The sequence below is a fragment of the Paralichthys olivaceus genome, chromosome 12 (assembly GCF_024713975.1).
Source record: "Paralichthys olivaceus isolate ysfri-2021 chromosome 12, ASM2471397v2, whole genome shotgun sequence".
Lineage (NCBI taxonomy): Eukaryota > Metazoa > Chordata > Actinopteri > Pleuronectiformes > Paralichthyidae > Paralichthys > Paralichthys olivaceus.
In genome coordinates, this window is record NC_091104.1 from 6,943,361 (window position 1) to 6,961,872 (window position 18,512).

The following is an 18,512-nucleotide window of genomic DNA, read 5'->3' on the forward strand; positions in this document are numbered from 1 at the left end:
CAGGCCAGAAACAAAAACACGGTGGGAAGGAGAGCGCCGGTCTTTTTCTCTCAGCTCATGTTTGCTCTCTTCAGATTCCTCTGGAAGCAAATGATCCGTCGATGTGTGACGCAGCAGTTAAAGTGAGAAGTGATGTGCTACATGTAGGAATGTGAGGAATGTGAAGAAGACAACGTGGAGCTCTGTCCTTTCTTACACCTGGACAGTAACTGCAGGAAAGCAGACGATTTGGACTTTCAGGCTGTAGGAACAAAACGTCTGGGACAATATATATATTTGTCTTTGAACACAGGAAGAATCAATAATGTCGCCTCATCACCACGTCACTGTTTTACCCCCCCCACCCCCGCCTGCTCACCTTCTGCGTCCAACATCTTGGGAATGTCCAGGTACTTCTCTGCCACGTCGAATGCTGTGTTCAGGTTGGTCATGGGGTCGTCCTGTCAGGAGCAGACAGACAATCAGAACCTGTCCATGTCCCTGAACTGACCTGGTTCTACAGTGCTGCCATTTTACAATCAACCCAATGAAAGACCCAGAATGTGTTAATTATATATTATATAAACATTATTTCAGATATAAACATTATTGCAAAATACCTTCAATACTTTTGAGCTTATGAGACAATTAGTGAGTAAAACTACTTTAAGTACTCTCTGAAAACTTTCCCCAGTTTCAGCCTCGGACGTGAGGATTCGATGATGTCATTTGTTGAGCATGATGTTAACTTTTGCATTTATACAAACAGATATTTTATAGATAGATCTACTCTGATAGATCTACTCTGATAGAGGAAAGGAAAATATGATTAATATCAACACAATGTCAATCTTTAATGGTGACTCCCATCCGTATCAGTGTCTGTGGTCGACAGTCCGACTTCTCTATGTCCAGCTTGTTTCTGTTCGAGCTCGTGTCAAACAGCGTTCGCTCACCTTGCGCAGTTTTCCGTAGTCGATGAGCTCCGGACGATGTCGGTGAATGAGTGCACAGAAACCCAAACCATCTTTCCAGCTGAAACAGACAGAGCAAGACGGAGACACGGCTGTGATCAGGTGGATGGAAACATAATGAGATGAGGGGAAGAAAAAGAATTTAGCTTTAATGTTTGATCGTCTCTAATTAGTTTCGTGCAGCACACCCGGCAGAAACAGGGACGACGGGTTATCTGGTGAATAACACACGGTCAGACGTCAAGTTCTGAAGTTTGAGAAACAACACGACCCTCAGTCCTAAATACAGGGAGCGAGATAAGGACAAAATATCAGGCTGATATCAAAGAGCAGTGGGGGGGGCCGCGGGGGGGGCCGCGGGCTGGTGAGGGGGAGGTTTAAGTTTCCAAAAAGCTGGAAACCTGGGAACTCTGGTAAAAAGTGACCCATCAAATAATTTTCAAGGACCACGATATAATTGGTAATTGCAGTTGGTTTGTGGGCCTGAGTCTGGATGGCGTCCAGAGAGGACTCGGTTACTTCTGCACACTGAACAGACGTGGCTCCTCAATGATGCTTTTCTTTCATTTACCTCAGTTACTTTCTTGGCAGGACGTCTCACTGTGACTTAGTAACGTACGTCTGTGGTCCAGCTCTTACAGAACGCAGTCATTCAAGTTTATTTATATACTCTATTTGAGTATGGTTTGAATTTGTAAATGTTAATGTGGCTTCGTTCGCCAGATTAAAGCTGCTTTCAGACGTGCACTGACGTCCGGACATTTTCCTGAGAGTTCCAAACGGACTGTAGGTGAGAACACAATTGTCCGAGTCAGTTGCTCTGGAACTTTTCGTAACAGCCAACCTGGAAAATGTCTGCGAGGACCCATGTGAGATTACAGCAGGTAAATGTCTTTTCTAGCTCACAACTGACAGGAAGATATAAGAAAACAAATATCTCATGAACAACAGGAGAGTCACACGAAGAAGACGACAAAGAACAAGCGGAGTTCATGTCCGAAACACAGCTTAAGTTAAAGCTGCAGTAAATAATTTCTTTGGCCACTTAGAAACTTGGAAACCACAAGAAACTATAAACGCAGCTTCGACTTATATAAGTTAATATGACAATTAAACAGTTGCAACAGACACAAAGCAACAATAATATTAAAACAGAGTCTCGCTTCTGTCCACTTCTCCAGTTTCATGGCGGAGGCTGGGTTTGTGACCTCTACTGCAGCCGGCCACCAGGAGGCGATCACGGCGATTTGGCTTCACTTTGGGCAAGCCGCCATGATGTCCGTCTTTACATAGAATCTATAGTGTTAAACAACTCCTGCTGAATGCTCCACTGTTGTCACCAGCAGGTCACTAACTCCGTCTGGCTGCTGTTTGCTGCTGAGCAGGAAGCGAACGACAGGTTTATGAAGCGTGTTTTGCTGAAAACAGCTGCGGAACAAACCCAAACTGTGAAAGTGAACCAGAGCTTGAAAAACATTCTGTGAATACAACAAGAGAAGTGAAGAAAAAAATGTACAAGCTAAGCACTTGTACAGTAACTGCAGCCAAATTTAAACTGCAGCGGAAGAACTTTATCTGTAAATCAATGATGATGTGTTTAATTATGTGGAAGACATATTTTTAGTTTAGCCTCCCGTGCTTCATTGATTAGCGGCCTCGGTGCTGAAAGCAGACTGTCTGAACGCAGCACGGTGGGATGGTGCAGAGCAATCTCAATTAGCAGAAGAGCAGCAGAAGATTTACCGGCAGCAAACGGGTTATTTAACTGAATTACCTGCCATAAAAAAAGTGCTTTTAATGTACAAGAGGGGCTTTTATACAGAGACTTTTATTCCTGAAGCAGCAGCACTTGAGTGCTTTGGAGATAAAACAGCCTCAGCCCTCTGTCCTCGTGTTCCTCTCATCTTGGGACGGAGATGCACCTCTATCATCTCTCACAGAGCGACCACATCAAACAGCTCTGCTCTGACAGTCCCCCCCCCGCACACGGATCATCAGGCCTCTCCCTTTACCTTCCTCTGAAGTGACCTCACCTCCACCTCTCCACCCTCGCTTCAGCTTTCATCCACATCTGAGGATCACTGTGGTCGTCTTTCAATAATTCAATGTGCACGCAGGCGTCCTGCAACGTGGATTCACGGCAACTGAATCCACTCATGGTAGAAACATCCAGACAGGATGCGACAGTAACCGCTTTGTAAATTTGATTAACTGACTGCGTGCAACAAATCTACTGATAGAAATCTAAACGCGCTGGTCGGTCGCTGCCTCGTCCTGCCCCCCCCTCCCCCCTCCCCCTCTGCTGCTCTGGTTCATGAGAACATGTCTGCTGCTGCTTCAGCTCTGTTCAACATCACCACTGTCTGAGTGTCGGGAGCAATTTCTGACATCTTATATTTACGTAATCTTGGTGTTCGGAAAAAATGGATTCCTCATAAAATCTGAAGTAATCCAGACAAACCACATTATAATGTATAACAGTGTCTGTGAGATAGTCGTCGCTGGATTGAGGAATTTGTATTCTAAAGGTGTCCATGCTGCGGCGGCGATGTTGTGTCTGAAGCTAAAGTTAAAAAGTTAAAGCATAGACGTAACTGTGATTGAAAGTTTCTGCTGCTGGTAGATATTTGATACAAGGAAATATCCCGATTTTATTAATAATTTACACAAAGATTATAAATCACATTTTGTATGTATTTTTTATTTAACCTTTTATAAATATATCACCACTGTCTCTTCCTTCCATCACATAAACCTAAAACACAGGTTTTACATATTAAAAGACCTGATCTGATAATCAAGCTTTAAAAGTCTGGAAAAATAAATTAACATTAAGTTATTTAAATCAACGCTCCTCACGTCAGCAAACTCTTAAAATAGTGGGATAAAAAACACCTTGTTTAAGGGGCTTGTAAATAAAAACACTTTTGTTTACGAGCCCTGTAAAGTAAAATAAAGACGAGTCAAATACGAACATGCAGCAAAGTGAGTTTCTCCACTGAGACTAAATAAAAGTGCTTTTAAGTGAGGTGACGTCGCTCATGTTTAAAATTCACATTCTTTCCCGGCAGGATTTGAACCACTGACAGTTTCTACGTCCGCTGCCTCAATCTCATGTTATTAACTGTAACTGCATCTCCGCATGTGAGTACAATGACTATATACTTGAAGTTTTCTCCCTGAAGCCTTACCTGATGTGAAAGTTTTGGATGTTGACATTCTTGTAGGGCGCAGTCTTCCTCTGGCACCACAACAGGAGGCCTTCTTTGGCAGATGTCTCTGCAGTTGGGAAGAAGGGATCATTGTGAAGTTGGAGAAACTCTCTGGCTTTTACTGTGACCGACTCTCCTCTAATCCCTGTTTAGCGGTGGATTAAGCGGAGGTGAAGTGAATGGGAAGCATGTGTGATTGCTCGGATGTTTCGTGCTCTCTGGTTTCCAGTGGATACCGAGCGGTGTCCGGTGTTGTGTCGTCACCGGACAGTGAAAGTGAAATACACCGACTGTGTTTTAATCTGAACCTGAATAAATCGAGCCTGATCACTTCTGACAATTGAAATTGGATTACACTTTAAGTGCATTATAAACGTTAACCGAGGAGACGACCATATCATCAACGTTTCCATCTCCCAAGGAAAAGCGTCGTCTGTGAAACACTCACATTCAAATGATGGTGAATTAGCTCGAGTCTATATCTTAGTTTGTTTTAAAGCTGCGTGACAAAGATCTTTACAGTCACTGAGAAGTGTTTTCAATTGCAAATTTCAGACGGTGAGCAAGAGACTTTTTGAATAAAGAGAATGAATGTGTGGAAATGTTCTCACGCACACACACACACAGGCGCGCACACACACACACTACCTTCCACAGAAATGTCTTGGATGGCAAAGCGGAGGATTATGGTCCAGATCATTCCCAGGGTCATCTTAGCGTTTCCATCTACGATCTCTGGAAAATAAAAAGCAAAACAACAACGATTTAGAATTGTCACACTTTCAATTCACATTTCTCTACATCTATCTATCTGTCTGTCTATCTGTCTGTCTATCTATTCATCAATCCATCCATCCTTCAATCTATCTATCTATCCATCCTTCTATCTGTCTATCTATCTATCTATCTATCTATCTATCTATCTATCCATCCATCTATCTATCTATCTATCTATCTATCTATCTATCTATCTATCTATCCATCCTTCTATCTGTACAGTAGCACATAAACTTTTAATATTAAACTAGTCAATAACCAGGAGTTCAAGAGTTAAAGAAATGATGTCCAGCAGAAAAGCTTTTAGTCTTTTCATCTCATTGAGAATTAAACCTGAGAGTATTAAACCTTGATGAATGAGGTGTGTGATGATTCAGTCTTTTGAGCCTGAACCTGTTAAGCTGTCGATCAGCTGTGTGTCTGTATCTGAAGCCTGTGACTGAGCCGCCTGTGTCCAGTCCTCTCTGTGTTGTCGATAATGAAAATCCCTCCAACAGGTCGCCCTGTTTGCCCGCCTTCAATTCTCCCTCTAATCCAATAAGGCGCAGGGCACGGCAGCTCCACGGCCGCTCGCCTGTGACGGACGAGCTTGGACGGCGAGATGTCAGTGAGATGTCAGTGAGATGTCAGTGAGATGTCAGTCAGATGTCAGTCAGATGTCAGTCAGATGTCTGTACGTGCGGCTCGGTGTGAACGACGGCTCGGATTGAATTAGGAGGCAGAAAAAGTGGAGCTGTGTGGTTGAGGCTGACACATGCAGATACTTGTTGATCGTCGCCCTAATGAACAGGACCGATCAGCCCTGCGGAGGAACACAAATCCTGTTAAGTCCATTTGAAACTGCACCCCCTCCTCCTCCTCCTCCTCCTCCGCGTTCATCCCTCGCCCACAACAAACCCCCGATGAGTCGCATGGATCTGAGCCGTCGATTCCAGCCAGATAATCCGTCTGGAATGCTGGTCTGGTTTAGAGGCTTTTATACCAGCCTCTGTGCACTGAGTCAAGAAGAAATCTCCATCATATCAAATCACTTTTGTCTTTTACTGAAGAGAGAGAAATATTTGACCACAAACCAAAACTTGAAAAAACCCATGAAACCTATTAAAGTCAAACGTTTGCAGTGTGTGAATTCCCCTCGGAGCTGAGGGAGGGTTAGGGAGAGACGAGCCACACAGACGTGACCAGGTAGAAATATGTGGAATCATTATCTTATGGATCCACGTTTGTGGTGATACAGCTGGATTTTGCACTGGGCAGCTGATTTGTTTGTTGTTAAAACTTTGTCCTTGTCACAGTTTATTCTAACGTGTTAGTGTCTGTCGGTGAAGAGACAGCGAACAGAAGCGAGCAGAGGTCGGATGGGTCAGAGGTTAACCTCGTTAGGGCGTCAAGAACAGACCCAGACCTTTGAGAGAACCAGATCCCAGAGTCTTTAAACTGGATTTGACTCATTTACAAGGGTTCATAGTCTTAAAAGTGTCAGTTCACAAAAAAAAATCCTGAATAACATATTTCCCTGAATGCTCCGAGAGTTGTTTGGACATTGAGACAGTTTCAGTTTCTTTTCTTATCTGGGAATAGAAGTGTGTAAACAGAGGAGTCAGATAAACCAAGACAAGACAATCTCATATTTCAGAGTTCTGAGCCACACGGTCAACTTTCTGTTCCCCTTCATTGGACTGGGACGGCAGGAGAAATCTCAGACATCTCCAAACCTTGGCACTCAGAACTACAACTGTCTGCACAGCTGAACACCACAAGGAGTTTAATTTTGTGTAAACTGACACTTTAAGATCCTTCAAATATTTTGAGCTCAGCGAGTGGAGGCACTTTGAAGTTTCTGTTTGCAGCACATGTGCAAACCCTGTTTATTCCAGAAAGGGCCGGAGGGGAAAGGTGTTGTGAAAGAGGGAGATCGGGATATATTAGGAGAGAGAGAGAAAGAGAGTGAGAGTGAGAGTAGAGTGTTTACTCTGCTAAAGACTTGTTTACTCTCCAATGGGAGGAGGACGGACGTCCCTGAGTTATTTGTGCTGAACAATGAGCAGCCTCAGACCCTGAGGGGATTGCTGATCCTAAAATCTACTTGCAGAAAATGCACCGCAAAGCACAACCTCCACCAGAACCGTCCGAAATAAGGATCTCATTAAGTCCACAGCAGCCGGCGGCACTGCCATGGCAACGAGAGTGGAAGCGAGAGAGGGCCAGAGACTGCATGATACAGAACTACTCACCACAGAGGGGTATTGATTTGACTGTTGGCCTATTTGTACAGTGTCGTAGTAGCACATTTACTTTAGTAAATGAGTTGAATACTTCCTCCACTGCTGACACTCACCCTCTGCACCGATAGACACCAGCTTCACTCCTTTCCCTGCGATGAAGTCGAGTGCTTTATTAACGTTGGAGATCTTGTGGACCCTCATCTTGCCTCTCTCTGGTTTGGCCAAGCGTTCGCCTAAAACAAGAAAACAGAACATTTTTAAATAGAGGATTAGGAGCACGTCTGCCACTTCCTCCACCACATTTAACGTGAATAACATTTACAAAAACGGTGACAGTGCCAAACAGATTGGATCAAGGTTATGTTATGGCTTTGCCAGAGCAACAGCTTTTCAACATCTTATCATATTTCTTGTTGGGGAATGTGGTTTTTCACTTTCTCTCAAAGACTTGGAGGTTGACAAATTGATTCCACCTTGCATTCAAGACATAAGAAGCTAGAAGCCAAGAGAAACGGCTGATTCTCTCCTAAAAATTGACGAGAAAAATGTGTTTCACTGTGACTTTAAGGAAACTAGACATTAGAGAGGTATTAATCTCATCTATCTCTCAGGAATACTCAGTTCCTAAATGTTGAACTCTTCCTGTGATCCTTGAAAATACCAACATGTGACGGTTCTGTCCATGCAAACTGTTTTCAGTGAGTTCATCCTGCTCAGCCAGGAGCCGTGTACCTGAGATGACCTCGAGCAGCAGCATGAGTTTCAGTCCATCCCGGAAGTCCTCCTCGATGTTCTCGATCTGTGTGCCTGCTTTCCTCAGGTGAGAGTTACACCAAGCTGTAAATGTCTACAGGGAAAAGGAAGAAAAAAAAACTTCTGTCAATTTTCATATACTAATAATCTGCAGGAAAAACACTGCGTGCGTCTGTACTGCAGGGTATCAAACTTTCTCTTATATATTTACTATTTGTTAGCAATGGCAGAAGTCCAGTGCATTAAACCCAGCCAGGCTAACATAACCATATTAAAATATTTTTCTAACTGGAAGATGGAGGTCTTGTTGGAAACCAAATAAAGCATGTTGCAGCTGAACACCCCTCACCTCACCCTCCCCTTCCAAACATGAACAATAACCTGTGTTAGACTTTAATCGTCATAAAAACTCAAAAGGTGTTAAGTTTGTCCAGTCTGGACAAATGTAAAAAACATGGTGGCCTCCTTAGAGAGGGTCCCCTCCATGTAAATATAAAGTATTTGAATATAAAGTATTTAAATATAAAGTATTTAAATATAAAAGACATTTTCTGGGGTAAAGAAAACTACAATTCATACAATTCAGATGAAATGAACTCACGAAAACATCATGAGGATTATTCTACATTCATTTTCTGCCAATCGTTCCCTTTCACCTGAATCTTACACACTGGACCTTTAAGGAGTGACCAACGTTATTATCATTCATCCTGAGACACAAATTCTATGTCAGTCCATTCATCAAGTGTCAAGACCATTCAAGTTTTAGATTCCTCCGCCGGAAACCATGAATGTCCGTACAAAATATCACGATAAGCAACTCCATAAATATTAAGATATTTCAGTTTGGACCAACACAGCCAAGCCAAACCCTGAATCACTACACCAACGTGTCCAGCGTCATCTTAGCCAAACCTGACCTCTGACCTTTGGGTAGAAAGGAGCATTCATTTTCTAAGTGGGACCAATAAAAAAATCCCATAATTAAATTTCAACAAAACTTTGTGGTCTGTTGAAGGTGTTTTCTGTTTATTCACATGCTCTCACCTTCCACCTTTGTCTGGGACTCTAACAAGCTCAAGTCCTTCACGCTCCCTGCGGAGCCGCAGCACACTGGAGCGTTCTGTATACAGTAGGTGTAGCGGGCCTTGGATTGTCTGGCATTGCTGGAACGGAAAACATCTGAAACAAAATCTCAGCCGCCCAACAGGAGCTGGCATGAGGAGTGGGCCCGCCGTGCTCCCTGCTGTGAACGCCTCTTTATGAGTTCCCGAGTTAATTACACCCAAGGCCCAAACATCAGGCACCATGTTTCCGAGGAGGAGGACCTGTAGGAGCAGAGCCAGGCGTTTATGAAAGCCAGCACTGTCTTTCACTGGCCTGCCCTCGACTGCCGGGGAACAAAAGCCACTTAAAAGTCACTGGCGAGCTGGTTTTCTGAGCACTCGTGGAACTTCTGTGATGAGGTCACTCTTAAACATGAGTGGCATGAGGTCTACACGGCTATCAATAAACTAAAGTGCGGAGGACAGAGGGTTTCAGATGTGTGCGAGTTTGTTGGCAAGTTTCAACCAATGAAAACCATGAGGGAAACTGCGGATGCTGCACAAGTGGAGGGAAGAAAGCAGATTATATGGTGTTTTATCTCCAAGGGTAGAACTGACAGAAAAAACCCAGCGCTGATGATTTATATGTGCAACTGGCAGGCACACGCCCTCAGCCTGTAAAATACCGTGATCCTCTAAAGTTAGTCATGATTTAAGCCAAAGCTCCAAAAGGCACTAAAATATTTCAATTAATCCAAATCAATACTCTCGTTAAAAGGTTTTCCAAAGATTTGAAACCATCGGGGCTCGGCTGAGGTGTCAGGAGCTCATGTGGATACTGTATCATTTAATCAAAGTGTTAAGGTTTGGCTGTTTGCAGGTTCACTTTCCCATCGCTTCTCTTTTTGATACACTTTCCCACCACTTCATTCAGCACAAATGCCTCCCGAGAAGTTTTGCATGTTTGCAAAAAAGCATAAAGAGCTTAACCTGCAATTGACCTTTAACTTGTTAACGAGTCACCAGCAAACTGTTATGGCTTCACACCAAAGAAGATCCAAAAAGAAACGGAACTTCTGATATCATCATTTCAACTGAGCAAAGGGGAAGAACAGAAGCAGAGAGGGTACAGAGGCGGACGGGCACATGTGATTTATGTCAATGACCTGGGTGCAGTTTTACTCCCGCTTACGGGGCCAGAAGAGTTGAACATGTCAGAGGCTTTGAGTCGACCTGCAAAGAGCTCAGTCGTGAAAACGTCTAAAGGTTCACAGAAAGAATGTCAGCTCGTTAAATGTGCTGGAAGGAGGAGTGGGTTTGGCTGCACGGAGCCGGACGACAGGCCTCCTCCTGACAAGAATTAGCCGGCCCTCCCGCAGCTCCTCCGACTCTCCGGGTCACTGTGGAGTTTAGCGGCTGCAGCTCCACCCCCACCCCCCCCCACCCCCCCACCCCCCCCCACCCCCCCACCGGCTATGTTATGGTCAACACTCCCAGGCTACTCAGGTGTTCCAGGGCTGTTGGCAGGGCACGACACCGAGTTACAGGTCCACCGGTCATGGAGGCAGATTAGTGCCTGAGCTGACAGTCGGACGGCATTAAAATGAAAACCTGTGCTCATTATATTCCCACAAAATGCTCTCAGAGTTTGGGGTAATGCAGCTACACATCAGCAACATCAGCGTTAAGTCCAAAATCTTCGTCTGTTCTCTTGTAGTAACTGCGATAAAGCAGCTAAACAGGAAGTTCGAACAAAACAGCAGTTCGATCTTACTTTTGTACAATAGTGGGTCTAGAGGGGCGATCCCATTTCTTTATTTCGGAGGTTTGGACAGAGCCAGGCGGTTCTCAGTCCTCATACTCAGCTAATAACCAGATCGAGTTTCATACTGAAGCGCACCAGTAAAATAAAAACACACTTCACACACAATAACTGTTATCTTTAAGTACGTGTAAAAACATATTTCCAGAACAAATATTTATGTTTTAAGAATAATAACCTCTAATTTATTTTGTTACACCATTTCATGATGATGTAATTTATACCATATGACGGTGAATGACTGGTTAATCTGAATAAGCTGTAGATCAAGTCGGAGGGGAATGGAAAGCGTAGCAACAGCGTGTGAAGCTCATCAAGCAATTAGCTGCAGAAGTGTCGGGTCCTGCAGGTAAACCGACCACCGTGTCTGTTATTTTCACCGTGTCTGTTAATGAGGAGCTCGGCACAACATCATTAATTATGTTGGTGGACAAATGAAGAAGTCCCCACCCCCCACTTCTCCACCCTTGAGATTTGAGTTGCTATCACTCCAGTGAAACTGCAGCCGTTGGGTTTTCCCTGTGCAGAGCTATTTATAGCCAAAGGAGGTGGCAGGATGAGGAGCACCATCACCAACATGTTCCTAGTGAATATTCTGTCGGACTAATGACACTATTCTCAGACAGGATATGATATTTTCGTTCACAGCTCAGGCAGCTTCACCTTCCTCTCTTCTATTTTGGGATTTTCCTAAACTTCCAGTAATGACAAACTCCTGAACCCAAGAACCGGTGCACACTTGTTGTATTCTTTGTCGCTGGAGAGCAGGTTGTATAAAAGCTCGGGGAGAATTGTGATGGGACGTTTCACTGTGTTCTTAAAAACTGATTTGATAGGCAAATAATAATCAAAATGGCCGTAACTATATCCTGGAGCCCAATGTGACATCATTAAATGTCACTTTTTGTCCAACCAACAATACAAACACTTAAAATAATCAATTTACTATATGTTTACTGCGTTTGTTAGCAGGATTACACAAAAACCACGGGACGGATTACCACAAAACTTGGTGGAAGGATGCGGTATGGATCAGGAAGGAACCCAGTAAAGTTTGGTTTCACTTTCTTTAACATTGTGAGACAGGACGTTTGGCAACATTTTCATCGATTTCCCAGAGAATAATTCATGAATATTGATTAAAAAAAAGATATTTATGGGACTGGTATTAATGAGGGTGAGCAATCTGGTGCAGATCATGTGGGGATTGTTGAGCCTTGGCAGAGGGATAGGTAATTAATAATTGTCTTTTTCATTAAAATCAAATAATCAACAAACTGACTGAAAATGTCTCATAAGCAACTGCTATTATTGTGTGGGACAAACTCAACGATGTACTCATCTGTATTATTCATTTTGATTCACTGTGAAACCTGAATGAAATCTACTCTTTGCAGTTTACCTAAAGTTGAGCAGTTACGCCAGAACTATAAAACAAACCCTGACATGTGAAGAACATCACAAACAGCTGTTCAGAATAGTTCAGATTTTTCAGGAGAGAAAAATCTACAGTACTTTACTGCGAGTACTGTAGAGGGTACTTGTATGATCCCTGTTCTCTCCATGTGTGATTGTGTCCCTGTTGAGTGTGTGTCAGTATGTGCTGCGAATCTCTGTGAGCTGTTCACATGTCTGCACCACAGTTCTGGAGGCCGACGGCTGCTCATCATCAACGTGGCAGTGAAAGTCGTCCTCGTCACTGCAGCTCAGACACGGTCTGCCTCGGCTTCACGTCGTGTAACGGAGTGGAGGGAAAGTGTCTGCAGGAGGACCTGGAAGATCTTTCTGAGCCATCTCCCCCTCTTCTCTCTCTCCCCCTCCTCTCTCCCTCTCTCTCTCTCTGTCTGTCTGTCTCTCGTCTGCAGCCTCCCAGAACTGGGGCGGGCTGTAAAAACAACAGGGGTCAAGAGCAGACGGAATCTGCTCCGCATCAGCTTCAGGGAAAGTTGCCAGTCGTCGTCATTACACGCAACATTTTTCCCATAGTAACCACAGAAGGCAAAGCTGAGCAGAGACTGAAACTACCTGAGGCGAGTTTCCCTCCATTCCGTCTGTGGTGTGAGCACTTTTAGGACTTTTTTCAATTAACTGTATTGTTTAGATGGTAAAGTTTAAGAAAATGGTACAAATACAAAATTCATTTTATTTAATAATTTAAGAAATATATATTTTTACCATATATTGGCTGATATATAGTTGGAAAAAAATGGTAATAATAAGAGGGTGTTTATAAACTCTTATGACACAAAAATGTAAATGAGGATTTTACAGTGTGACCAAACATTTTATGATAAATAACCATAAATAAAAAGATATAAACACACCCAAATACATGGAGGACAAACTTAGATGCTGATATCGATATTTCTGTGAAAGGCTGATATCAGCCGATATTATTGATCAACTGATAAATCGTGAATCTAGAGTGAATATGAATAAATAACTTTACCTCCCTGACACTAAAGTGCAGCAGAATCTCAGAACATTTTAAAGATAAAAGCTGCGTCATGACTCATAAATAGCAGCTGTAAACCCGTCACATATAGTTTTCTATTTAAGAAACCTGCTATCTCTCCTCGCTCCTGTTCCTTTCCCCACCTCTCACTCGCCAACTCACCCCCCTCCCTCCCTTGCTCTCACTCCATTAATCAACCTCAGTTAGGAAAATATTTCCTGCCTCTCTGCCAGTTCCATATTAGTACAATCCTTTCGCTAAAACAAGCCAGCTCATGAGCGTCCCCACACACGGGCGGGCAGACAAGTGTAAAGGCGGGAGGAGAGGCAGATATTGCTGGCAGAGCGTCCGACACAGGAAAAGGCTTTTCAACACCGCAGCCAGTTTCTCAAGCCCGAGTCTCCAGCTCGGGGTAGGAGAGGGCCTCTCATGTCCCGGCGAAACCCCAGAAACACGCAGATAAATTTCAAGAAAGACAAAATATCTTTCCAGCGTCTCCTCCAAAAGGGTCCAGTAAGATGGATATATGAGATTGTGGGGGGGGAGAAACCATCTCTTTTTACTATCAAAACCACAACATAAAAAGCGAAACGCCACCCACAGCTCGAGCAGTAATGACAATGAATGCTGTCTGGATGAGTTGGGGGGGGAAATGGGCCTCTGTGGATCCCCGGGGAGGTGAAGTCTATTTTCTGCTGCCTTCGTTTGACTCGGGCTCGTTGGGGGAAAGAAAGTGCTGGTGGAAAGTGTTTCTTACGCCAGGAAGACAGAGCCGCTAACAGCTACAACACCTTCCTCCTCTCTCAGACTCCCAGATGATTTCCTCATGTGTGAACAATTAGGGCATCACGTTGAACCAGACGAGTTCAACGAGAGCACACTCTGGTTTAAACTGCACCCTGGAGGGACATCTGTGGAGGAAGGGAGCGCCGCGGCTTCCTCGAGGAAATGTCAAAGGGAAGTGATAAAGAAGGAGAGAACTTTTCTCACATGAAGTCAAATTTACCTCCACAGAGGAGGTTGTTTTGTTTTTTTTCCACCCTTGTCCATTGGTTGGGTTGTTTGGTTGTTAATTAGCGGGGTTTCGCAAAAACTACGAAATTGATTTTCCACAAAACTTGGTGGATGGATTCAATGTGAGCCAACAAAGAACTTTTTCAATTTTGCAGAGGATCCAGACAAAGGGGCAGATCCAGGAGGTTTTCCATCACTTTCTTAAAACGTATAAAATACAACTTCGGCCGCTAAGAGTCCCTCAAACAAAACAATGACGCAAAACCTAGTTCGATGAGTTGTCGTCAGGTAAAGTGGATATGACTGAAAATGCGACATGACCATGGCTTCGGCTGTGACAAACAGAAAACATGCGTCCTTACAGAAATGAAGCAGGAAGAAAAAACTGTGAGAGAAGAGAAGAAAAGTCGCTGCAACACACTCATGAGACGCTAACGTGGGACTTTCATGTTTCACTCATACAAGAGAGACAGATTGAGTGATGAGGACTCTTCCTCTTCTTGGATCAACAGCTTCTCTGATGTAACTTAAACTTTCCAGACTACTCTGGACATCTGAGTGTTAGAGAACAGGACAACCTCCCACCTGCTTCAAATTCCACTCATTTGAATGGAAAGCCTGATGTGTGGTTTCTCTCCTGGACCTGATCAAATGTACGTAAAACTTTAGCATCAAGATTCAATCCAGTGAGACACACACATTTTTTGCGGTTGACCAATAACAAGCGTTCTCCACAGTGGTGACCTTTAAAGGAATGGAAAGCGGGAGAGCATAATCTTGTGGTGGGATAAAATCAACTTTATCAACTATTGTCACGTGAAGGAGAGGGAGAGGAAGAAATGAATGAATGTGCTTCATAAACATTGAAAGTGTCTTCTATCCTTCTTCAGTTCACACAGATCTTGTGTGTTTCTTGATGTATTCTAACAATAAAAGTAAGATTCATATGTTCAGGTATTCAACAGACGACACTGAGCTCCTCTGATGCATATGACAATTCGTCTGAGCCCCAATCAGGAGAGAGAGAAGAACCAGAAACAGGTGCAGAAGAACTTCGAGATGACGCCGGAAAATTGGTCAAAAAGTTGAAAAACCAACTGTAAAAGTACAGATGTGCATCTCTGACAGTGCAGTCAGTCAGTTCAATGAACAACAGATATTCTTTACACCCTCAAATAAGAAATTTTCGTACAAGAAGTTAATTGGAACTGACATCCAAGGTCTTGCAAAGTGAACAGAAGACTCAGGTTACCGCTGCCTTCGGTTTGGAGGCAAAGCAGAAGAAATAAGAGCCAAACCTCCGCTCTGACTGAGGATGGAGGAGGACGAGCGGGGACGGAGCCAAACTAACGTCTGGACCCTCAGCACACAGCTGAAGTGTAGCTCTGTGTATCTGGAAAACAGAGAGACTCCAACAAGTCCATCTCTGCAGCTGAGTGGGAGGCAAGAGAGGAAAGAGATGTGATGCAAAGTCTGAACAAGCTGAGGCTGGAGCTGCGTGTTCCCAGAGAGAGAGAGAGAAAACCCGGAGGGAGAGAATGTGGTTCTGAGGCATGGATATGGATTATGGATAATAAGCTGTATTTGTTATGAGATCTGTGATGACGTCTTGAAAAAAGTGAGTTTTACCTCCTACAAGTGTTTAAGATGATCTGACCTTTACACTGCTCATGTTTCTGGCTTTTGTCGAGTACAATATTATCTCAACCGACTGTGTTGTATTTTCAGGGGCTTCGATGCCGCCACTCGCTGTTAAAAAGATGTGTAGCGGCACCCCAACATGCAGACCTTTAAACTCCGAGCACGAGCAGGAAGACACGACAGCTCCGTCCACCGGGCTCAGAGTGAGTCATGGACGGGAACAATACGATCTTTCTGCCTGTTGAACCTGAGGATGAAGGGGAAATATCCGCCTTGCTCTCTCTCTCTCTCTCTTGCAGCCTCCCCGATGCTCGCTCGCTCTCTTCACAACAGAGGGAGGACAGAAGTCTGGGGATCTGCCAACGAGCGAGGGGAGTGTGCTGAGAAGGTCAGAGGTCATCATTCATCCCCCTCTGTCTCCTTCCTCCAAAGCTCACTGGAGGATACAGCCTGACTGCCCACACATTCACTGACTCCAAAAACACTGAAGCTCAGCTGAAGCTGCCAGCGTGTGTGTGTGTGTGTGTGTGTGTGTGTGTGTGTGTGTGTGTGTGTGTGTGTGTTTCACTCTCCCCCTTTAAGTGATTTTACTTGTTTTGAGGGTTACTTAATTGGCTTCACTTTCACGAGGCTAAAACATGAATATTTTTGAGTATTACTTTCATCCTTTTCTTTTACCATCACTTTGAATAGTTTCATGTGCTTGTTGAAATGATGATTTAATTTGTTGTCTTTGATTGAAATCTAAATGATTTTGTTATATTTTGCTCGTTGTCCCTGATGTCTTGTTTCCTTATTTTTATTCGTCCTTCTTTTCTGAGGTACTTTGTAACAGCAGCTTTATAAATGTTTTATTTTCAGTGTGTAGTTTTGATGGGTTGTGGGGTTATGCTAATCAGCGTTCACACTAAATTGGAAGGGCAGGATCGTTCCTTCTCGCTGCAGCTGGTCCAGTTTGTTGAACTGACACATATAATCTCAGCATTGTGATGTCTCTAGTTTTCCTCTCAAATTGGACACACACAAACACACACACACACCCACACACACACACACACACACAATAAGTCATTCTTTCCTCCAGCTCTGCAGCCATGACGGAGAGCTGCAGTCTCTCAGGTGCAGCATTTATCCGACCAGGCACTCAAACACAGTGTTACTGAGAACTGCAGACTCAGCACAGTCATCCCATTACACTTATCTACTGCTGTGGCTGCTGCCTCAGCACGCACGTGTGCATGAGGGCGAGTGCACATAAGCTAATGCAACCCGCATGCAGCCTGAATGCAAGAAGAAAGACACAAAAACACACACAACCTGTCTGAATACAATCCGTGCACAAATCCACACACACAGAGTCTTCACACTTGTGCACACATTCGTGAACACATCCTCCTCAGTGTGAGCGCGTGCTGACGGAGCAGTCAACCGGCCAAAAAGTGCAGATTGACAAAGAATAGCAGCCATTGTGACCAGTGCACTGATATTTACTCTGTTGTGGCCCAAAGAGGCCCTGATGTGTAGTGTGTGTGTGTGTGTGTGTGTGTGTGTGTGTGTGTGTTACAATGAGAGTCAAAGTGTGGTAATAGCTCTTTCCTCAGCCGAGTTCATTTAACAAAGACTGTGGCTCGTCTGTGAAAAATGCCGCAGAGCAGCTAACACTGGGCAGTTGCTATGACAACCACAAATGCCTGGAGACCCACAAACAAACAAGCTCGGTCGTGCAGAGGCTCATCCACGAATCCCCGATCTCTCGCTGGGATTCAACACGTAAGCACTCATGCACACACGAATACACACACGTGACATGAGTTTACAACCACGAAAAACATCTGCGACGATGACGGTACACAGTGTGATCGCGCCATTCCTGAAATTAGCGACTTTCACTGGACGGTTTGTTGGAGCCTAAAGATTTCCAGTTCAAGTAAAAGTTAAATAAATTAAATTGCTGTTTAATCAAACATCTTTCACTTTTAAAGATTTTCTATTTCTACTTTTTAACTTTTTACGGCTGAACATTTATTTGACACAGTTAGCACTTACTTAGATTAAGGTTTCACATGATATAATAATAAAGGACCTGACAACCCTACAGCACGTAAAGTTTGTAATATAGCTCCACCTCGAGCAGCTTCAGCTTTAACATGCTGCTTACAAGTTCATCAATAAAAATTTGAACTCAATGAATCTTGCCTGCTGCGCACGAGAGGATTTTCAAATTTTGAACTGATTTTAAAAACGTGGGAGTCCACAGACATGGCGACAGATGTCATGTGTCTGACTTTTAATCGTGGGAACGCACACACCGGACGATCCAGTCGAGAAGCAGGACCGCAAACTAAATCATTTCTGAGTGGTGATTCCAGAGACTCACAGAAACTCAGACCTGACATCTCTGTCACCACGCTCTCATTGGCTATTGCGGCTTTCTGCTCACTCGCCCCATCGCTGTTCCCCTTAAACACAAGTCTTCCTGATTTAGAATCGTAAATGTCAAACATCTTTGATATTCACGATTTAGTTGGTGACATTAAGATAATGTCTGTTAACCCTTCACACTACAGGATCCAAGATGCTAGGGACTGCAGTTATAAACTAGCATGTATGGCTA

At 43.8% G+C, this 18,512-nt stretch overlaps 1 protein-coding gene and 1 long non-coding RNA gene across 6 annotated transcripts in view; one reads left to right on the forward strand and one right to left on the reverse strand.

The window, feature by feature from the left end:
* The window catches only part of actn1 (actinin, alpha 1), a 52,046-nt gene that overhangs the window by 15,096 nt on the left and 18,438 nt on the right, over nt 1–18,512 (reverse strand). For all 5 annotated transcript variants that reach the window (XM_069535456.1, XM_069535453.1, XM_069535455.1 and 2 more), the window contains exons 2-7: nt 7,900–8,014; nt 7,281–7,400; nt 4,814–4,900; nt 4,145–4,232; nt 936–1,014; nt 359–440 (exon numbers count right to left, since the gene is read on the reverse strand). In XM_069535456.1, the coding sequence (XP_069391557.1) occupies nt 359–440; nt 936–1,014; nt 4,145–4,232; nt 4,814–4,900; nt 7,281–7,400; nt 7,900–8,014 (571 nt within the window). The remainder of the gene's footprint in view (nt 1–358; nt 441–935; nt 1,015–4,144; nt 4,233–4,813; nt 4,901–7,280; nt 7,401–7,899; nt 8,015–18,512) is intronic.
* LOC138412207 (uncharacterized) lies at nt 10,442–16,758 on the forward strand. The gene is made up of 3 exons (XR_011244692.1): nt 10,442–15,875; nt 15,986–16,101; nt 16,198–16,758. It is a non-coding gene; the product is annotated as an uncharacterized lncRNA (long non-coding RNA).